The sequence below is a fragment of the Nyctereutes procyonoides genome, unplaced genomic scaffold (genome assembly GCF_905146905.1).
Source record: "Nyctereutes procyonoides isolate TBG_1078 unplaced genomic scaffold, NYPRO_anot_genome, whole genome shotgun sequence".
Classification (NCBI taxonomy): domain Eukaryota; kingdom Metazoa; phylum Chordata; class Mammalia; order Carnivora; family Canidae; genus Nyctereutes; species Nyctereutes procyonoides.
The window spans coordinates 8,827,922-8,851,471 of NW_026575146.1; the positions used below are offsets into that span (position 1 = coordinate 8,827,922).

The window sequence follows — 23,550 nt, forward strand, 5'->3', positions numbered from 1 at the left end:
TGCATGCTACCCTAGCCTCTGACCACTTTGGAAGCAAAAACTACTTTGCTTCGGTTAATTATTTTAGCTTAACATTAGAGCACCACTACTGCTCAATATGTGGTTGTTAAATTTAATTTCTTGCTGAAAAGGAAGAATCAGGGATTTGAATCTGCTTCTTATATTTAATGTTTTATTCCAAAATCCCAAAACTATTCACCCATATTCTTATTCGCTTTTCTGGAACTGGCTCATTGCCAAGCACTGGGAGTTAGTCCATGCTCCAGTGGTCCATGCTATCAGAACCACGGGATCTGACATTTTTTCTTTGTGGACCATTATGAGTATTATTGGATTCAAAGTCCTGCTGACTTTAGGAGTCTCCACCTGTGTTCCCTATTTAAAGGAAATAAAACAAAACAGAATGAAGCTTCCAAAATTTTAGTTGTAACCATGCTTCGCTGTTTACATTAGAGTGGATAATTGCAGAGCTGTTTTGTTTTGTGCTGAATTTTAATCTTTTCTTCATCCATTTATTATGCTATTCATTTATTTATTATTAAACACATACTTCTTCAGTGACCTAACACTATACATAACTTTCAGAACATGGCTCTGGAAGGTAATTTAGTATAATTCTGACTGAGGGTCATTTGTTCAACCAGCCAGCCAGGTTATTTGTGGATTCTTGGAAAAGAGAGGAAGGTGGAAAACCCCCACTCAAAAATGTAAACAGCAATAAGCAATAAATAAGCAATAATAACAATAAGCAATAATACCTGGTGTAACAATAAGTATCTTCTCTAATTGCTCCAGTGCCTTTCAACAGGGGCACCAGGGAGTCGTGGGTGGGTTGATTGTTGGCTGTGAGAATGTGCTCACGCACTGCAGGATGTAAGCTCTCCTGGCCTCACTCACTAAATGCCAGGAATGCACCCATTGCTATGATAATCAAAAACCCTACACATATTTCCACAGCGCCTTTGTGGGTGACATGACTTCTGGTTGAAAAAAACACTCATAGTTAAGCTCCATAGTTGCTAACAAATTAATTTCCCATATGTTCCTCTAAAAAGGGAAAAGTTATTAAAGGCTTGCTTTGATTAATTGAAAGGTGGTATCTTACTGAGCCCATGTCATGTATAAGATTCCATGAGAAATATTATGGGAGATATAAATATTACACACCTACACACACACACACACACACACACACACCAAACAAGCAAACAAATACAACTGTCTTTCCCATTACAGAAAATACAATCTAAGCAAAGACAAGAAAGCATACAACTAGCTAAAATAATATGCTTGGTAACTCTACCGCAAGATACACTCTCAGCATTGTTCCATCATTTTACTAAGCCCAGTAGGTTGCGTGTAGGCAAATAAACACTAAAAATAGGCTCTGTACCTCTGAGCATGTACGGAGGAGCTCATGATGTCTGCCCACACATCTTTAAGGGTCTGTAGCTGAGTCTGAATCACCTTCTGACCTTGTTTGTTGCTACTTCTCAAGGCCTGTTCCCCTTTGCCAATGGCCATGTTCAACTTAACTTCTCCTTCACCTTTCATCAGGAGAATATCCTATGGAGGAACAGTGAACACAGGTCAGTAGGAATATTAAAACCTTCTCATATTTTTAGGAACAGTTATGTTTCCCATGAGAATCAATATAGGGAATACTTTACTCACTTTATTTTTTTTTAAGATTTTATGTATTTATTTGAGAGAGAGAGAGTGTATGTGTGTGTGTGTGTGTGTGTGTGTGTGTGCAAGCATGGGTTGAGGGAGGAGCAGAAGGAGAAGGAGTAGCAGATTCTCTGCTGAGCAGGGAGACTGATGCAGGGCTCAATCCCAGGACCCTGGGATCATGACGTGAGCCAAAGGCTGACACTTAACCAGTTGAACCACCCAGGCCTCTCTACCTTATGCACTTTAAAATGAAAACACAATCACAACAACAACAACAAAATCAAAACACAACAAACTCTGTACCCTATTGTAATATGACACTTAATTTAAATATCAGATATCAGGAGTCTGGGAATCAAGGATTAACTCCAATTTAAATTCCTGGAAAACTCTGGGCCATTAACCTAGAAAATTATACATTTATTGAATGTTGGTTTCAAAATAAAAATAAATTCTTTTGAAAATGAAGACACACTTGTCACAAACCTAATGGTCCCCTACTGTCACTATCTGCCTAATTCCTAGGGGTACTGCAAGTAATAATTCATAAGTTAGCCTCTCCCACTAGACTGTGAGCACTTAGAATGCAGGCACCAATTCTTACTTCTATTATCCCAACAACTTGCATAGTGCTTGGAGTAAGTAGTCTACATTTGCTGAATACTCACTAAGTGAAATTAAAAATCATTTTAAAGCTATTGAAACAAAAATGTTCCTTCACAAAGGGGAAACATGATCCCTACATACCTCTTTTGCAAACAGAATATTTTCTCCATTTTGCCCCAAAATCTTTATTCAGAGGCTCACAGAACAATTGGGACCCAATTCAAACATTGTGAATCTGAGCAAATTGGTCTTCAGAAGTTGTCAGGCCTGGCTGGTGCTCTGCTTACCTGTATTTGTAACAGCCGCTTTTCTAAAGTGTCTTTGCTTCCGATGGTGCTCTCTGCACCAGCCAGTCTGTCTTGAATGGCTTTCACCCAGGACCACATGCTCTGCAGGGCTTCCTCCAGGGCTTCGTGCTCTTGCAGGGCCACCTGGCAGCTCCGGAGTTTCTCTTTGGTCATTCTGAGTAAGTTCTGGTAGTTAGTGAGGAGCTGGGAGCACAGGCGTCCTTCTTTCCCAGCACCATGGCCTTCTTCACTGAGAAGCTGCCCTCTCTGGGAAAGCTTATCCAAAGATTCTCTAAAAATAACAGGAAAAAAAAAAAAAAGAATTCTGACATCCTAGAGCACAGCAGAGTGACCAGTGATTGTTGATACTAGAGAAGTAACCAGACATGCCTTTAAAATGAATATGCTGGGCACCCCAGGTGGCTCAGTGGTTTAGCGCCGCCTTCAGCCCAGGGCCTGATCCTGGAGACCTGGGATAAAGTCTCACGTTGGGCTCCCTGCATGGAGCCTGCTTCTCCCTCTGCCTGTGTCTCTGCCTCTCTCTCTGTGTGTGTGTGTGTGTGTGTATGTCTCTTATGAATAAATAAATAAAAATCTTTAAAAAACAAATAAATAAAATAAAATAAAATGAAGATGCCGATGGCCGAGGACCTTCACAGGGCCGGCTACTTACATTCGCTACCATTTCTCTTAATGTAGTCAATTTACACCGGGGAATTTCATTCTGTCTGTGCTGTGCCTAGATCCTGGCCTCTGGATTATGAGGAATTCACTTCAGAAAATGGCCCAGGACTGCCTCTGCAGCCTCATCTCTAGCACCTCTGTTCTGACTAAATATCCTAATCCTGAAATGTTCCCAAACCTCTGCTTTTTGGTGTATATGTGGGGATTCCTCCTTTGTGAAAATGCATCTACTCTCCTCTGCTTCCCTCCTGGCTAAACCTTCAAATCGCAGGGCAAGCATCACCTCCCTGGGCAGTGCTGTGCTGACCTCATGTGCCCTCTGCCCTCTGCCCTGTCTTGCTCTATCCCCTCCTACACCCTATCTCAGTCCACAGCTTTCACCTTCTGGAAGCCAGGATTATCACATTCATCTCATATCCCCAGGACCCAATCCAGAAGATAAAATGCAAAACACCAGTTTCTTTCAAAAGGCCATTATATGAGTGCTGATGAGTTTCCTTGTTGTATCTTGGGCACTTGGCTCATCTCAGTTTGGAGTTATGTTAATTAAGTCAAGGGAAAGTGTAGTCATATGTGGCTAGGTTGGCTTCATCTTGTTTTACAGAGTTCTGAACTCTGATCAGCATGTCTATCAGGAAATTCTCAGGATACCAGAAGGGAGAGTACAGATGTGTGAACACGAACTCTTCTGAATACTAGAAAAATAATACAAACCTTATCTCCTACAAGGTCTGTCACTTTTTTTTCTGAGCATCTACCAAAGACATAGCATCCTGTGGCCCTCTGGGAGATATATAATTTATATAATATTGCATCCACTCTAAATTACATTTCTTATAATCTGATAAGACAAGAAGCTGGCTTAAGCAAGGATGTGAGCTAAATAATTCAAAACAATGTATATCACTTGTTACTACAAGGATTGTATCATGAATGATAAAAGTTCAATAATTATTAATCTGGGGTACTTTTAAAAAAGGCAACCCTCCAAGATAGTTGAGTACTAGAAATACTATGATGAAAAATCCAGAGGACTGGGGGAATTAAATGGCCAGTAGGTGAGGATCAGGGGACTCAGCTGGAGAAGCTGGGTGAGCAGCAGAGTACAATAGAATTGTCTAGAGAAGTAACCAGGTACAAAGAGCCTGGGAGCAGACACACTTAAGGACTCTTAGCATCTGGTCCTGAAATGTCAGGGGTAAAAGCTCAAGAAGAATATGTAAAGTCATTTTAGAAGTCTGGAAGAAAGAGAGAAGTAGGTCAGCCCATGTTACATTTTACCTAGACCCAAGTCAAGATTTAAAAAACAAATAAAATGCAGTATAATTTTCAGAAAGCTATATAGTTGGAATGATTCTGCTATCATATTAATTCAGCAAATATTTTCTTTTCCTGGCACTATATCAGACATTGGGACAGTAATAATAATAAAAACCTAAAGATGCCTGGCCTTGAGGAACTCACTGTCGGGGGTTGGCATGTGCAGAGTCAACAAAGAGTGGACCTAATGGTAAGGGCTCATAGAATGGGACCAAAGCACTGCAGGGAAATTTTATAATAGTCATCAAATTAACACGTTAATAATAGCTCATTATGTGTCATGTTTGTGGATGTGTTTGTTTTTTAAGGCAAGGTATACTAGGTAAGTTTGACCAAAAAGAAGACTCAGCAGAAACAAGGAATGAATATGATCAGAATTAGACCTGAATTGATCACTGCTGCTAATTTTTTCTGATTAAGCAGGCAGGGTGCTAGCCTCTCTTTCTTCACAGATGAGAGTATCTGCTCTTTAAGATGATAGATAAGAAGTTTTGGGTCAAGTTGCACTCTAAGTACCAACAAAGTCAGTTGGATCATGAATTTAGGGAGCAAAGCCCTGAAGCTGGTGGAGTCAAAAGCATAGTCCAGACAACTTTGCCTGGGAAAGGAGCCAGAAAGATTTGTTTAGTCAGGAAACAATGAAGAGACAAATACTGTAGTAAAGAAGCGAAACCTCCAGGATAGTCAGATTTAATGACCATACCTTTTGCTTTCCTAAGAATATGATAAGGATGGGGGTGGATTAGAAATGGAACTAGATGCTAAAGTCTGTGAAGAATATATGCAAACAGGGTCTATAGCGTTGTTTCTTTTTTTCTCTTTTTTCTTTTAATTCCATTATAGTTAACATGCAGCATTATATTAGTTCCAGTGTCCAATATAGTGATTCAATAATTCTATACATTACTCTGTACTCATCATAAGTGTAATCTTAATCCCCTTTAATCCCTTTTTCATCTTTTTTAATCTTAATCCCTTTTCCATCCATCTTCCCTCCTACCTCTCCTCTGGTAACCATCAGTTTATTCTCTCTTGTTAGAAATCAATTTCTTGGTTTCTCTCTCTCTCTTTTTTCTTCTTTGCTCATTTGTTTGGTTTCTTAAATTCCACATATGAGTGAAATCAAATGGTATTTGTCTTTCTCTTAGCATTTCACTTAGCATTATACTCTTTGGTGTAGTATTATTATGTAAGTGAAGACTACCTTTATAATGACCTTCTATCCTTATAATAACCCCCAAGAATAAAGTATGGTATTACTTAGCAGCATAATGCTTAGAGGCTGATATCAAGAAATACAAGAAATGAATGGCCTGCCCAGTTTGTTGAGCAAAGGGACATGGATGAAGATAGCTCCTCACTTCTATATAGGTTCTCTCCAGATTACCAATCTGCCAGAGAACAATGCACAATCATCTGTATTCTAGACATTTATTCTATGTCTAGAATACATATAAACATACACAACCACCACCAACTAACCAACCAAACAAACAAAAACTTGTTAGTAGGGAAAGGACCTATTTCATTTCAGCACCATACCTTGCAGCCAGAAGTTCTCCTAGAAACATTTCAACTTTATGGACTTCATTCTTCTTCTCAGGAATGTGTTGTTTACTCTCTCCTAAGTTTTCTATACTTAATCTTTCATCCATTTCATGGATCCATAAGTTCAGTTTTCTATGCTGATCCTCAAAGCTACAGAAAAGAAAATACTTTGTAGAAATTCTTCTGCACTCATTATGATCAATAAATTCTAATATCTGAGGTCTCAATGTCTATGGCAATTAAAAATCTCATGAATTTTCAAGTATGGAAGAAAGCCCAACAGTAAGCCCTTCCAAATTATTACTTATTTCAGTAACAAAATGAAAAATCATGGAAATTTCTCTTGAGATCCTAACACAGTCACCCTATCTTGCTGAATGGAATTCCTGGTAATCAGCTCGTAATTATCAGCAAGATTCCATTCTCATGTCAACGTGCACTTAACTTTGTGTCTTACTACAGGACTCTGAATTTGGGCCAAAGGATTAAGTATGGCAGGGGAAGCCCTGGAAAAAGAAGGGAAAATCATTTCTGTGTCTTTGTATCTTACGGAGATTTGAATATGGCATAAGAACACAAGGCTCTAAGTTTTGAAAACAACATAACTTCTCTAAGAAACCTAAGTAAGAGTAAAGCAAATTACTTTGTGATCAGAAGTCATTTTGATTATACTGACATCTTTTTCTCCCTAGTTTTTTGTTTTTTTTTTCTTCTAATTTTATATTTACTCCTGTTGACATAGTTTCCTGACCAGAATCTTCATTCACAGAAATTTGGCAAGTGTTTTTTGCCATCACTCCAATCCAACAGAAGTGAACACAAAGAAAAGACTTGAATAATCTAAAACCTGAGCATCAAAGCTCTCCTATTTTGAGTTAATCACACAGACAAAAATACATGCACACATGCCATTTATAATAACCAGTGAATACAATTCCTTACTTTTTCTATGTAGAAAATAAAGCCAAACAGCACCATCAGAGTCCAAGCAATTAATTATTGTCCTAGTATAAACCTGTACTTAAGGCTGAAGCTTATTATAATTTAAACACAATTTCAAATATTATTTGTTCACTCACAATGTCTCTTTTCAAAGTCTTTGAAAACATATCCTGTGTATGATGGAGTCTACACTTATCAAAACAACCTACCTCCCAAGTTCTAAAGCACAGTCTTGAAGAGTTTGCTTGTCTTTAAGGCATTGTTTCAGAAATGCTTGAAATTCCTCATTAGCCTTTGTAATTTTTTCCTGAATGCTGCCGACAATTTGCTTAGACACATGAGCATACAAAGTCTGTCCTTCCTGAGTCACAGCATCAAGCTTGCTCTGCCCATCACTGATTGAGTCCAAAATGTTCTGTTTCAAGAAATAAAGGTGGCATAGAATATTCACTATTACTCAGAGACCTGGAGCATGGGAGCACTGATTATAATTTTAGTTGAGATAGTAGAGCAAGAGAAGAAAGACAGAGCCTAGAGGCAGAAAGTCTTTAAAAAGGCCCAAGTGAGAATGTACAACTAGATAGAATCCAGCTCATAATCGAACACGGTACCAGCCAGTCATTGGAACCACTGACTGCGGACTAAACTGTGAACAAGGCCAGTCTGCAAAGGAAGGTGTTCTCATCAAGGTATTTCTCTTAGCTTCGCCCCATTCTCACTGACCCAGCCCAGCCCAGGCTATACTTCTTCACACATTAGTGTGACGTTCCCTAACTGGTTAGCTGCTTGCACCCCTCTTCCTCTTCTGATCCACCTTGTACACAAAGTTCTCCCTACAGGTCCCTTCTTTTCTTGATAAAGAGCCATGCTCATGCATATTATCTTTCATATTTTTTAAAAATAATACTTAATGCAGTGCTTTGTTCAGATGAGCTACTTGAAAAGCTTGTCCAAAACTCAATTTGAGTCAATCACTTCTGAACTCTACTTCACAAGGGCTTTTTTCCTTCTTGAAGTCATATATTTTTCAGTCAGTAAAACCTATATTATCTATTACTTTGAGTATATCCTAGCTCCAAATTTAGACTGTAGGTTATTAAAAATTATAAGTATGTCTTCCTTTTAAAACTCTTCCACAATAGTGATAGGAAATAGATAATTATTTATGTTTTTACTGCTAGAAAAATTAAAACTAGGTTTAGTTTTGGATGAATTCCAAAGAATGGTCAATAGGCTAAAAGAGAGAAGAACAGGATCAAGAAATTCTGTAGCTCTGATTTATTTTCTCAACTTACTTCTCATATTGCTTATCTCCTTACAATTCAAGAAATCTAATTCTATAAAGAAGAAGAAAAGTTTGAATAAAATAAGATCTGTGGAAGAAGATGATTTAGGTCTGACCTGAAGGCACAGGAGTGCAGTTTAGGGAAGAAGGAAAAGCATTGCCAGCTCTCATACCTGAAGATGATGGAGCTTTGCCTCTAGAATTTTGCTGTCGCCAGTTCTGTCAGATGATTCTTTTGCTGCTGCCTTTATTCCAGAAAACCACTCTTGGAATTCCTGCATAGACTCTTTTGAAAATAATGAAAATGAGAAATACATCCAGAACATTGAAGGAGTTTCTAGGATTACCACAGTGAATTAATTCTGGCCTTCAGCTCACTGCATGTTGCCTTAGAGAATGTTCCAGAAAGAAAATAATAACAAGAACAACAATAATATTAATAGAATATATTACAACATGATCTATAACTATGACTGTTTGGGGCAGAATGGAGAAATTATCTCAGGGAAAAGGCTGAAAAGAAATTTATATTCTTGAAATATCTGATTTCCCATTGTGTTTCTTTCTCTTAGTAAAGAAAGAAAATTGCCTGAATATGGAAGAGAGTGAAGGAAGAAAGGCTGTAGGGGTGTTAAAGCCATTTTTATGGCAAAGGAAGGAAACATCTCCTCTCCCAACCTGACAGACCATCATTCTGCATCTTCATCAGGGCAGAGGCACAGCTGTGTGGAAGCCGAGTTAGGGACACGAGACTGGCATAGCTCTCCTGGACTATACAGCTGCTGCTGTTTCATGGTGTCTCCTGGTTTCCAAGCTTACTGTGTTGCTTCATCACAGCAGTGGAAGTAATTTTCCACAAAAATGAGCTAAATGTAGAAAATCCCGATAAAACTCGGAATCCTCAATATGGTGGATTTCTACTTGCTTGGGGAGAAAGAGGAAGAAATCAGCTCATGATGGGAGTCCAAACACAGCCCTTTCACTGCCCAAATCTCAACACACAAATGAATTTAAAATAATATTCTTAATAATATTCTTCTGTAAAGTATTTCCAACTATTGCTGGCAGTTTCTAGGCAGCATTTGGTTTGGATTCTTTCTTATAAACAAACGATTCATGCTAAGCCCTGTCGGAGCTCACCATTGAAGTGTTTCTCCAGAGAATCCTGAAGGCTGGCCTGTGTTTTGGAGCACAACTGGCTCACAGCTTCCTGGTTCTTTATAAGCCGGGTCAGGGCACTCCCCAGGCTCTCCAACTCAACAGAGTGGTACTTTCGGCACAAGCTGTTGAGATTTTCTTGGGTGGAGCTGATGTTGCTTTGCTGACTCTGAAGTTCCTTTTGTATTTCCTACAGAATAAAAGAATGTCATGAAAGATATTCATCACATTCAAGGGAAAATACCACTCTACCTCACTATGGTACTTCTTTAGAAACTTATGTTGTTGAAATCCACTCAGTAATGCATGCATTTTTGTGGGATTTTTTTTTTCTAGTATAATAGATCTGTGTTGACTCTTTCAGAGTTGTGCCCAGTTCTCCTCAGGAACAACTGCAAACAGCTGTTCAAAGGTACTAGGATTTGGGCTATAGTCTAGGATTCCAAGCAACTAAATATGTTCTTAGGGATTCCCAGCCCATAATATTGGGTTTAGTTGATTAGAAACTATTAATGGAGTCTCTGCCTAAGTTCACATTCTTTGATGGGCTTCTTGGGCTTTGTTTTAGGGTCATGGGCCTCACCAAAATACCATTAGTTACTTTTAAAATTTAAGTACAGTAATAAAATATGCTAAAGACAACAGATCACATATGTTGAAGAGTCAAATCAACTCAAAGCTTTACAGACAGTTGATCAGGAACATTATCTCTACAGACAGATGACATAGTAGTAGAATATTGTTTCTCAACTGTTTTTTTTAATATATCCTTCTCTAGATAAAAGCAGTCATAGCCACCAATAAAAATAATTAAGAAATAAAAAAGTATTTGGCATTCAAATGTGAAAATTCATGGAAATTCAAACAGGTGTTTTATAAGCTCTACCCATTTACTAAAAAAATATGAATATGCATAGCTTATGAGGAGGTCCTACAGTAATGCATGCTTTCTGTTTTTAGATTATTAACCTTCTATTTCCTACTACCTGCAATCATTTCTTCATCTGTTGACTTACTTTGCTGTATCCAATAACATGAATTAGTCAGCCTGGTGTTAATATAGGTAACTGAGAGCAAAGGTTTTATTTTTATTCCGGTCACCACAAAATAGGAAAAACAGTATTACCATTGGAAGTATAAATGCTTAATGATAGATAATTACCTACCTTTACTTTTTTCAGCCCTTCCCATGTCTCAGTCTGGGCACAGTTCATCAATGATTCTTCTACTTTTGTCAGCCAGCTTGTTATGTCATTAATACATTTCTCCACCTGTGTACTCTGAGCAGTGAAATCTTTCAAGGTGCCTTTTGCTTCTTCAGTAATTTCTTTGGCATGCTCCAGTTTCTGCCTTAGGTCTGCTTCTACAAACTAAACATGAAGTAGGATTTCATTAAAATATGTGAAGACCAAAACACTCAGAGTAGGAATTCTGTTCATGTGCAGCTTAACAGAAAAACAAAACAAAACAAAACAAAACATAAGCCTAACCGTGGATGTTAATTCAACTTTTCTAAGAAGGGGAATCAGCAGGCACAAGTGGTCAAACATTGTAAGTGATGGGAAACTAGAAAGAGTAAGGATTACAGTTGACACTGGATGTTGAAGTGGCATTCTGATTGATGGTCAAAGGAATCACACTTCCAAAGCAGAGCTCAACCTACACGGAGTTACCAAGTTGGGGACCAAAACCTGCTCTTACTTCTTCCTGGGAAACACTCACATATCATGCCCTGATGTAACCATTGCTTTGAATACCACTGTAGGATTTTATCTTGAAGCAATTTTATTTTTGTCTCCCACTTTAAAGTATTCAGTGAGGCTACTTCTTCTCTCCTCCCAAACGATCTGTTTTGGGAGGGCTCCTGACTTCTCTGGCCCTATAGATAATAAAAGGACTTATAATCAAGATAAATTGCAAAATGGTTTCAATTCCACAGTTAAAACATCTAGACCCATTTAATAATCAACACATTGAACTTAAAATTAAGGCTTTTATCTTACCCCTAGCTCAGATCTGCTACAAACAGGAAGCCCATCTGAAGAAAAGGGCCAGGTGCCTTTTTCTCTTTCTTCACTTTACTTCTATTCCCCCACGTTTTCCAGCTTCTGACCTCTACAGGCTTGAACAAGCAGGAGGTGGGTGAGGGGCTCTGAAATTTTGACAACTGTTGTGAGCTGGCATCCAAGCTGTTCCAAGGCTGGATGATGGTTCCCATTCTCTCCTGTTACACAACTTAATCTGCGGGGTTTTCTGAGACTCCCCTTACTTCTGGGACCTCCCATTGACACTGCCTAGATGCAAGCTATGTACTCCTCTTTCTCCTTCCACAGCCTGTGGACAGCTCTGTATCTTGCTGCTGAGGCCTGTTCCTCCCCCAGAAAGCCTTCTGAGATAATCACACACAGATGCTTTCTCCTTGCTTTTCTTCTGATAATTCACTTCTTGACGGCGGGGGGGGGGGGGGGGGAATGTCACACTCTGGCATTCACATGAGATGATTCTAAGATGCACACCACTCAATACAATACAATTATTTCTCTTTTGGCAAATACACCAACAGTTAGCCAGCCTGTCTTTCACCCATAAGGTCTTTTGGGGGAGTTAGATAGTAGACTTCAGAGTCCACTAACTGCAGGGGCACGTGTTATTTTTTCCAGATGGTACCACGAAAGCTTTTTTCCTTATTTTAAGGTAAAGAACAGGTGTCCCAACACTTTTTTGTTGAGTGTGTGTGTGTGTGGGGGGGGGTAAGAAGGCAGAGTATAACAGTAGCTCTCTCCCAAAACCCTGCCTCCATCTTAACTCTGCAAAAGTCTACCTGTTGCTCATTTATATTGTGGCACAAGCAACATGCATAAGCACTCCTTTTTAGTTCTCTGTAATTAGCACCCTTTGTCTCTTCTTGCTTCAGGTAAACTTCTAACATTCTGGTCCATGCATATCATTCACTGATGTTATTAAGTGACAGATATACAGTCTCTGGTCAAAGCAAATGTAGAATCAAGCAAGATAGATGGGTAAGCAAGAAGCAGTAGGTAAAGGACAAAGGCACAACAGGAAGAAGGAAAATGCAGAGAAAATCCATGAGGGCAGCTACAAATTCACAGGTTAAAGTAAGGCAGCAGAACATTTAGCCTGGAGCCTGTAGTGCTGCTGCCAAAAGGCCCCCTATGCTGGCTGCTCCTAGAGCTCCCTCACTGACCTACCCCAGGCTTCCTGGTCAGAGCTAGTCTACCCCAGCCTCTCTCCTGTTCCCTGGGGATCTGTGACACCCATGAAGCCCTGAAAAGAGGTCTGCAATGGCAGACTCAATCACTGAGTAAATGAATTAGGAAAATATCAATATTCATAAATGTGGTTTCTGGTCTGGTCTAGACATAAAATGGTCCATATGAGGCAAGCTAGATGATACTACTGCCAAAATTTAGTAAGGAAAAGGGGAACTTATCTAATTTAATATTTGTGTTAGAGATATGCTATTAATACTAGCACAAGGAATTCTAAAGATGTTAATGTTTTAACATCCATATATGGTAAGATCCACATGTTTGCTTGAAATTATGATGATAACAATGAAAATACATATATATAACAGATAACATTTGTTTATTGTTATTATATATCAGTGATATTAGAGATTATACTTGAGACAGAGTCAGTATACAGTAGTTGTTACTAACCTGATTGAGTACTTACCTGAAGGTCTGGTGGTGTTTCTGGATTTTTAGTTAATTCTTTAAGATCATTAACTTTGCAATGAAGTTCTTCCAGTCTCAATGCTTTGTTCTTAACTTCAGACTGCCAAAATAAAAGAAAGAGAAAAAGCATAACTAGTCCAAACATTGTCATATTACATTTGGCACTTAATAATTTCAAGAGTTAACCCAACTTTAAGCCAGGCTTTAAAAAAAAAATCTCTGATTTTCTGAGGACTCATTATTTACGCATGTGGAAAAATGTCATCATCAACTTTTACTTTGAATGTTAGGGAGTATGCAGAACTTTCTTCCCATCCTCTTTTATTGGAAAAAAAAATCTCCTGGAAAAAATTAAACACTAACTAAAAAGTCTTGAGTTAGTGGGAATTTACAGTAACTGTCATCTACTCATTAGCATTAATAGCACTGGCTCCCATGGCAGAATTAAGTTTTGAGGAAGTATTTCAAAGCAAACATATGTCAAGAGTGCCTCACTACTGTAGACTATATGTAATACATCAGAAATGTTTCAAATAAAAACATAAAATACTTGTATTTTAAATAAATATCTTTTTATTTTTTTGCCTTCCTATTTTTTATTATTTTGCACCAACACTAACACAAAACAAAGAAAAAATAGGCAAAGAATCATTACTAAACAAATTAGATGCTTGTAAATTGCATAGTTTTTTGGGGGCCACAAAGGAACATTTGATAGAGTATCCTTCTCATCTTAAATACAGCATTTTGGTGCTTTGTGGACACTAACAAACCTCCTGATGCCTTCAATCCAGAAAGTAATTTACTTACCCAGTGAGCCATGATGAACTAACTGTCAGGCCCACTGGCTTTCTCCAGGAGCAGGCTGAGCAATTAAAGAATTACACCTTCACCCTTATACACTTTACTTTTGAATTGCAACAGCAGTGCATAATAAGGCATGGGGCTCAATCTGGGCTGCTAACTTTATTAGTTGCTGTATCACAAAGATAGTCGGTAACATTAAAAAACCCACCTTTGTGATGACTGAACCTACATATGAATGTGGGACTGATGCCCTTTGGTTTCCTGGATCCCAGATGTCAGTAGTGGAAGGTCCCGCATGCTGATTAAACAATCAGCTCTACCCTGACTTGTAGTATTTACCACCATTTTGCATTATATCACAATGTCACCGCACACAGTTTGGAAGCACTGCACTACAGCACAGCATCCTATATTTCACCATGCAGATTTAACAGATACCAACAACTCAAGAGCCTAGATAATAGTTGTACGTAGAGCTTAAATTAAAAGTGATAAGTTTTAAGTATTTATTAACTTAATTTTTAATATAATTTGATTGTAAACTAATTTATAATTTAATTTTCAATAATGGTTGTGGTTAACACTGGTTTGCAAACTTCTTTAAAATTTACCAATTGACTTTTGAAAGCTAACCCTATTCCAGGGCACACCACTATTTTGAGCTGGAATGTTAACAACATCAAAGATAACTTAAGAAACTGCAGTATTGGTCTCCTGATCGCATTTTCAGTCTGGCTAATTTCCTTTACTTCTGTTTTCCCTTAGAAATAGGCGTTTGATTTAAAAATCACCAGAAAGTTCTTTGGGTCAAAGCTAGACAACACAAGTATACAGTTGATTCACCTACATTTTTTCCGACCGCAGCCATTCATTACCTACATGTTGTGTTCCATTTGTGTGCTGGGCACAGTACCCAGCACCCAGACATGCAATGGTGAATCACAGAGAGTAGTGTTTATAGGCTTTATGAAACTTGTCTTCTCTTATCACCATTTCCTCTTAACCTTACTTCATTTTTCATCCTAGCCTAAACTAGGACTGCACATTTTACATACATAGTGTAATGTGAATAAAGTAGATGCCACAAGGGTAGGGGCTTTGTCTGTTTTACTGTTTATTCTCAGTGTCTAAAATAGTGCCTGACATATTTTAGGTGCTTATTAAGAATCTGATGAGTGAATAAACAAGTGAATGCTATAAATGAAAATAAAAAGTTTAAAATAAACTGGTGACTAGAACTTTAAAAGGCCATTTTCTGAGGAAGCCTGTCATACTCCAATCTCCAGTTTTCTCCCATTTCTGAAGAGGAAGTGGGAGAACCCAGTACCTAAGTGTTCAGCATATGGTAAATACTCAATAGACATCTTGTTTGAATGAAAGAAAAATCACCTGTAAATATTACTAAATTATAAAAACCTTCAATTTGGTTTTCCAGTAGGAAGGTGCCATAGTCTCAGATGAATGGAAAATGGAAAAATACAGATTTCATGGGCTTTTACTTTTTTCACTAATATCTTAAGTACAGAGTCCCAACTAAGAAGTGATAAAAATAGGGAGAAAATCCTTATCCATTGCCTATTCAGCTTTCAGGTAAATAACAAAAGATAGTTAAAACTTCTGTAATGTTCATATGTGTCTCTGAAAGAAAGAACAAACTGTACAAGAAGGACACAACTTTCCTGTATTCTGGTCAATAAGCTCACAAGCTCACCAAGGTAGATGTAGTCAATTTACCTCAAATTCTTTAAGGAATTCTTCTGCTCTGAGGCTGTTATTCAGGTTGCTGATGCTTTCTGCCAGCCGCGGAACAGAACTGTTGCACCATCCATCGATCTCATCTTTACTTGAAAGTACATCAGCCCAAATGGTCAGGCTTACCCTCAGCCTATCCATGTTTTCCTCAATTTTCTCTGATATCTGGGATAGAAAACAGAAGCCATAGCATCATCAATCCAAAGTATGAAGATGCTCCTTATCCCACCAAAGTACAAATAATGTCAATGCTGCCTTAATCAAAAAATTATATTCTGACTGAAAAACAAAGTTTTACAAATATTATTGCAAGGGAATCAGTGCACTTGACTCAAATAAATGCTAACGATTACATAATTTGTTTTTGTCATTTAGAGAGTTGACTGAACTTCTGAGACATTTGATTTTCATTTGTAAATTGGGAAACAAAGAATAGGTCTATTGGAGTCAACTTCTACAGGATAGAGGTCCATCTAAGGAAGTATTGTGTTTATCTTTGAAAGTAACATAATAAGCACTTTTATTTGTAATGCTGAAATATAAAAATGGACATTAATTAGACTTGAACATATTTATTGAGTAAATAAATACAACAGACAGCAACCAACTTTATATGTTTAAACTAAAGAATTATTGCTTAATACTCTTCCTATAGTAAGAATGTTCTTCTAAAAATGGGGGCAGGTAAGGTTTTCTGCAGTCCCCAAATTATTTGATTACATTACACAATTATCAATGTCTAACTTTAGTAATTCAGCTTAAGTAATTTAATCTACAGTAATACACTGTAGGTTAATAGAAGGACAACAGAATCACTGGATTTTTGAGCTGGAAGCTACATAAAATATGTATGAGTTGAGATGGAGAGTTCTAGAGAGATCAAGTGACTTGTTCTATTGTCACAAAACTAGTAAATGACAGAGCAAGAACTAAAACCCAAGGATATAAACTACAAGTCTGATGCTTTTCAATGCAAAATTATAGTTTGTTATTCTAAATTATGATACATTATAGTTTAATATTCTGTAGGATATTTATAAATTATCCTTCAGTATTTATCCATAATCCCAGAGTTTTGAGAAAAAAAATTAAAGTTATAAATTTGTTTTAATTAAAGCTACCAAGTTCAATTCTAGAAGATCTGCCACTGTTTTTTTTTTTTTTTTAAGAGTGAGGGGAGGGGCAGAAGGAGAGGGAGAGAGAGATTCTTAAGCAGGCTCCATGCTCAGCATGGAAATCAACTTTGGGCTCGATCTCACAAACTGAGGTTATGACCTGGGCAGAAATTGAGTTGGACACTTAGCTGATTGAACCATCCACGTGCCCTCAAAAAATTTGCCACTAAGTTTTAACAAAATAAAGCAAATAAATTTTTTTTTACTAATTCTAAACTTTAGGTGAATACTGTTTTTCTTCAAAATATCATTTTGCATGTAGCATTAAAAGTTAAAAATGTAATTCCATCCCTGAATAATCCTTTGCCCAAAATTATGATTGACAAACATGAGTATTTGAATGGTTTTGTACAACCCAGGGGATTATCTTACATCCAGCCATCTGTCCACAGTGCTGTCCATGTCTGTTTTCACCAAGATGAAATCACTACTGTGGATTTTTTTCAGCTCAAATAACAACTGTTTTCCTTTACTGGTAAAGTTATCCAATTCTTTCTGTTTATTACACATTTCATTCTTGGCAGTTTCATGCTGTGGACATAAATGTTTCCTTAATTAATAAAATAATCAGTGATAAGTCAGGCATTCAAAACCATTTGACTCTGAGAAATTTAATTCATGGTTGACTTTATGCAGAGTTGGTCAGCAGAATTTTCTACATGTATATGCACTGACAAGAGTTGTACAGAGAATCCATTGTATGTGAAAATCAGATCTACTAAGCAGTCTACTACAATAAAATAGTTTTGATTATTACCTTGGACAAAGCCCATTTAAGATCCTCCTGGTCTTTTATAGTAGTTCTAGTTGCAATCACATTGCTGGCATTTTCTAGGACTTTAGATACAGCTGACTTCAAGTTCTGATATTCCCTCATTAGGTCAATAAGTCCACAGCATTGACCCTGGCTATAGTAATTAAAGAAAAGGTATCATTTATTATCATGTATGAAAGTAAAGGGTTCCTTATGATTGGACCTGATATGTCACTACATAAATATATTCATAGATGGATGCTGGAATCAAGAAGAAACCATATTTCTACCTAGAAATCAAGAGTTCTGGTCAAACCAACTTAACTCTAATGTCCAAATTGTTCTCCATGAGTAAAGAATGCAGTCATTAACGCAAAATCTGTGACCTCAATGACAAGAAAAAAAATATATGTTCTTGACAACTAAAACTTATGTAGATGCCAACAAATTTTTGTTTTCAATTTTTTTTCATTACTTTATTACATCATACTGGTGTGTATTAAGGGGAGGCAAAAAAACAAAAACAAAAACAAACCCCAAACCAAAATAGATGGTTTTTGTTTATAAGTTTAAAATGCCTCTGAGCAAGCAATTGTACACGTAGTAATTTTTCCAGAATAAAAGATGTGCCCTAAGATATAAGTAAAATTATATTCTTTATACTAATATTTATAACAAGAGAAAAAAATAAAAGTAACCCAAATGTTAAAAATACACTAATAATTGAATAAATTCTGATACCTTCTTATAATTGAATACTACTGTACAATCTCTAACAAAGCACAATTTAGGAGAATGTTCAATAACATGGAATAAAATCTTATAAGATGGTTAAATTTTTAAAAGCTTACATTAATAATCTACAGTGTGCAATAAAAACTTAGGTACACACAAAAAATTGAATGTGAATGTTTATAGATGGTTTTTTATAGTCATCCAAACTGGAAAGAACTCAAATATTCATCAACTGGTGAATGAATAAACTGTGGTATGCCTATTAAATGGAATATTATCTGACTATAAAAAAGAATGGACTTCATTAATACACATAGCAATGCACATTGTGCTGAGTAAAAGAATTTATTTACCCAAGTGCAGTAAAAACTTATGCACACAAAAAAATTGAATGTGAATGTTTATAGATGCTTTATTTTTAATCATCCAAACTGGAAAGAATCCATTTGTATGTGATTCTGAAAAGACAATACTACAGAGACAGAAAATTGATCAAGGTTGCCAGGGACTGGGAGTGGGGGAGAGACTGACTACAATGAGACAGAGGGGAATTTTTTTTCAGGTGGTGGAATGATCATATGAGATTATAGTTATAATAGTTACTCATATAGTGTGTGTGTAGTCATAAACTGCATGTGTATTAAACTCATACAGTTTAAGAGCATATACTAACGAGGATGAATTTTACCATTTGTAAACGTATCTTAATTACAAACAAGTACAACAAAACAAAAAAAAGAAAATCGAAGGTTAAGATTCTCATGGTAGCACTTTATAATTTTTGACAGCTTCTGCTTTCAGGCACTGAATTACACCTATCATTGTCATCTCAACTTCTTCAACAAAATTCTGTAGGACTAAATTTCTAATGTACTAAAGGGACACAGAATACCTAAGATGGCAAAAGATATTCAATTCTTGATCACACTGATGCAAATCAACAGACAACAGCCCAATGCCACAAAAAAAGAAAGTTGAAAAAAAAAAAAGAGAGGTTTTTTACTTACTTTTCATGAATGAGTTTTTTTGTATCATCCCAGGTGACCTCCAAGCGGTTTACCTCTCTATCGACTTCAGATGCAAAGGCTACGTCTTTCTGAGCAATTTGTTTAGCTTTGTCTTTCAACCAACATAGCTCATGCTCATGAGAATTCAATTCATCTTCTAACTGATTAAAGACTCTCAGTCTGTGAATTAAAATGTTATTTTATTATTAATTTACTAAAGGTAAGGACTAATATTTCTTCTCCATTAAAGCATACCTATAGATATCTAGAAAAACTCTTAACACAGAAATTAAGTTAATATATATCAATTGTGAAAGACACCTTTAAAATGAACTTTGCAGAACTCAGACTATACCGTGGGGAACATTTAAAGTCATTTTCACTATTGATCTTCAACTTTCTATGAAGTTTGTATTCTTTTTCTATTTTGCTTTCATGATATATGACTTTTAAGACTGGGGCTGAGCTTGTAGACAAATCAGATGAGTACTTATTACAAGACCTTTGGTAAAAAAAATCCTTCTGTGTCCTGAGGTCCAACTCATGTAAAATAATAATATTTCAGGGTACAGTTGTTTCATTTAAAATAATAGCTTTAGGGCAGCCCTGGTGGCGCAGTGGTTTAGCACCGCCTGAAGCCCGGGGTGTGATCCTGGAGACCCAGGATCGAGTCCCACGTCAGGCTCCCTGCATGTAGCCTGCTTCTCCCTCTGCCTATGTCTCTGCCTCTTCTCTCTCTCTGAATAAATAAATAAATAAATCTTAAAAAAACTTAAAATAATAGCTTTATTTTTGGTCCATAATATATTAATATTGGAATACTTGTAAAAGGTGGTCATATAGAGGCAGCCATGGACTCATACATTCTTGCATTTTAGTATATAGTGCTATAGAGTTATAAAGTGAGTGTACATGCATGATTCCATTTCATTAAAAAAAAAAGTGGTTAAGAGGATGCATTATCATTACCTGCAGCTTCCAAGAAGACAGGCGATTTGCCCAAAATCGCACAGTGAAGCATAAGTATGGGGGGAGTTTAATAACTATATCAACTGAGGGCAACATTTTCCAAAACCTCTGTGTGATGTTGGAGGTTTAGTGTTAGAGATATTGATATGGCTCTTGAACCCGACCTGGGCCTTCTTCTCTAGCAATTTTAGGATTTTTTGTCTGCTTGGCTTAAGCAGGCCAGAGAGGGCTATGCCATTCTGCAGCACCAATCCTAGTGCTGACTTCCTGGGTAAGCTGTTTGCTCCTTTGCCATGTTGGCTTCTCTTTTTGTCTTTACTCCAGAGGCTGTTTTTCCTTCTCAGATCTTACTCTTTTTTGTAAGCTTACTGTTAAACCAGTCAACTTCACACTCATCATGCATGTAACCTCAAGAGCCATTATTATCTAACTGTAAGCCTTTGCTAAATGCTTGATTCAATTAAAAGGAAGCAAATCACAATGGTCTTGGCATGGTCAACACAATCCTTATCAATTATGGACACTTTGGTATGAGTGCATTTCAGCTGTTTATTTGCCCCTGAAGAAAATGGAAGACAAATGACCCTGAGAACATAAATGGGGAGAAAGTCCTGTGAAGGAGGAAAAATAAGACTGAGAAGAAGGTTATAGTATTAGAGGAAAAAAATTACTTCCAAAATTACTGCAGGAAAATACCACTGCCCCCTTAGGTTCTCTATTAAACTCACCTGACAAAACCAAAATTTAAGCAGTTTAAATTCACTTGTCTGCCTTTTCCACATCTCTAAGCAGTTACAGGTAGTTGCTGAAAACTACTCTGCCAAGCTGATTGGTTTCACTTTAAGTGAAGGAATAGAGAACTCAAATGGCAGCTTTATCATCTTAACAAGCTCCAGAGATATCATTTCCATTTCCTCTCTATAAAAGAACCATTTATACCATTTTCTCTCTGCCAATATCCTGTTACTCTCATCTAATGAGCTTATTCAGTCTTTCTGAGGGGTAGGCAGCCACCGGGAAGAACTCCCTCATATTTTCACCACCAGGACTAAAAAGCTACTTGGATCACTCCCTCTCTCTTCTGCTTTCATTCTTACTACAGAAGATGGGGACCTTCTCCTAAAAGCTAACCGTTGCTTAAAAATAGATAATATGCTCTACCGTTTGTTATAAACAAGATCTTAGAGAGGCTTATATAGACAGAGCCCTTAGGAAAATCTTTAAGGAAACCAAAGAAATTTTAGTACTTCGCAGGAGGCAAATTAGTCACTAATTTTATCCTCAAAATATTAAAGGAAGTTGCTGTGACACTGTTCAAATGTTGCATAAAGGTTAATTCTAGAACAAATAAAAAAAAATAAATAGAACAACTGGCTCCAGCCATTTCTTTCTACCTCTGCTGAAGAGCTTGGCGGGTAAGCTCCTTCAGCCTCTCTTTGTCTGTCCTTTCTTCAATGTCCTCAATGCTTTTCAGTAACTCCTCCTTCTGGTCTTGGAATGCTTTCTTCAGTACTGCCAGGGCATCTGCTTCGCTCTGCATTATTCCCAGAAGGTTCTGGATTCTCTCTAATTCAGAACAGAGGTGATCAGCTGTAGTTCTGCAGGAAGTCCTTTGCTCTGAGTTTCCACTTTTAAGATGGTATTGAGCTTTAGCAAGAACGCTGTCGAGGCTGATGGCCACAGATTCTAATGATTTAGCATCTTGAATTGCATGATTTAAGTCCTTCTCTAATAAATCAGTCTGTTTCCTATTCATACTGTTGGTTGCTTCCACTGTGTGTCTCAGCCGGTGGAGAACCCCCGACAGCGAGACATGGCTCTGTAGGAATTCAGCCAACTGGGCCAGGGCAAGCTGCCGCCTTTCCACCACCTGGCTGGCCTCCTCGAACAGCTGGAAGCAGTCCTCTGCCTTGCCCTGGAGGAGGGGGAGGCTCTCAGCTCGAACCAGAGCACCCAGCTTCACCAAGTGATCCTGCAGACTCTGCAATTCTCCCTTTTTACTCTCTACTTCTGCTGCGTGGTCCTGGAAGGGAAGAGTGAGTTACTGAGTCCTCAGATACACTGTGGCTAATAACACAGATATATTCACTATTTGTGATGTCAAGATAGTTTTCAATGCAGTGGATGGTATAGGATTTAAAGGTCATCTATGGTGAATCTTTTAGAAATGTTCCTAAAATTTCCTGTTTTCTCATCTGTATGTTTCACATAAAACACAACCATGATTTGGAACTAATTCATTGCATGGAAAAGAATGTCTTCATGAATAGAAATTGTAAAAGGAAATTTTATATAAATATAAATATATATATGCATAATTTAGAAGATTTAAAATATATATGTATACATGTATAATATATATGTGTGTGTATATATATATATAGTAGAACTATACATGCAAGTGTAGTACATGTAGTATATATATTAGTATATATAGAAAGTATACTAGAACTATACATGCAAGTGTATAATTCCAGTATATATACCATGCAATATATGTAAAAACTATATTATAGTATATATAATAATGGCATATATATATATATATAGTCGAAAAGCAAATCACAGGCCCAAAATGGAGTCACTTAGGGTAAGTCATGTCACCAAACTGATGTTTCACACCTAACCTAATTGCAGTTTCAGACTCCTCCGGAAATAGAGTGTTAACTTGTCAGGAATTTTTTGGTCAGTAACCATGAGGTAATCTGTCACATTGGTTATCTTCTCCCCCATGATTCCCCAACCCAAGGAAGATGAGGTAATCTACAGGATAAGACCCCCTGCTCTTACTCATAAGGGAAAGGGACCTTGCCTGAAAGGATCCTTTCTTTCTTTTCCTAATAACTTCCTTGCCCCATTCTTCTTCCGATGAAAACCTTCCATTTTAACAACTCCTCTGAGCTCTTTTCTATTCGATTATTCACAAATCGCTTAGTAAAGCCAACTAGATCTTCAAACTTAGTTAAATTTTTGTTTTTTAAGAATACTATATATAAAATAACAATACCATATATTATATATAACTAAATATATAAGATATTGAAGTTTGAACGATTTTAAATATATATACAATAAAGGTAATTCTAACAGAGCTTATAGGAAAGGAGTGTAGGAATAGATGGGCATTAGCTTCTCTTCAGAGGCAG

At 37.1% G+C, this 23,550-nt stretch overlaps 1 protein-coding gene across 7 annotated transcripts in view; it reads right to left on the reverse strand.

Annotated features, from left to right (window-relative positions):
* Window positions 1-23,550, reverse strand: part of SYNE1 (spectrin repeat containing nuclear envelope protein 1) — a 255,312-nt gene that overhangs the window by 227,467 nt on the left and 4,295 nt on the right. For all 7 annotated transcript variants that reach the window (XM_055311232.1, XM_055311234.1, XM_055311233.1 and 4 more), the window contains exons 3-15: window positions 21,799-22,427; window positions 19,436-19,615; window positions 17,697-17,847; window positions 17,312-17,470; window positions 15,747-15,929; window positions 13,204-13,305; window positions 10,671-10,874; window positions 9,487-9,694; window positions 8,520-8,632; window positions 7,271-7,476; window positions 6,114-6,269; window positions 2,568-2,859; window positions 1,394-1,566 (exon numbers count right to left, since the gene is read on the reverse strand). In XM_055311232.1, the coding sequence (XP_055167207.1) occupies window positions 1,394-1,566; window positions 2,568-2,859; window positions 6,114-6,269; window positions 7,271-7,476; window positions 8,520-8,632; window positions 9,487-9,694; window positions 10,671-10,874; window positions 13,204-13,305; window positions 15,747-15,929; window positions 17,312-17,470; window positions 17,697-17,847; window positions 19,436-19,615; window positions 21,799-22,427 (2,756 nt within the window). The remainder of the gene's footprint in view (window positions 1-1,393; window positions 1,567-2,567; window positions 2,860-6,113; window positions 6,270-7,270; window positions 7,477-8,519; window positions 8,633-9,486; window positions 9,695-10,670; window positions 10,875-13,203; window positions 13,306-15,746; window positions 15,930-17,311; window positions 17,471-17,696; window positions 17,848-19,435; window positions 19,616-21,798; window positions 22,428-23,550) is intronic.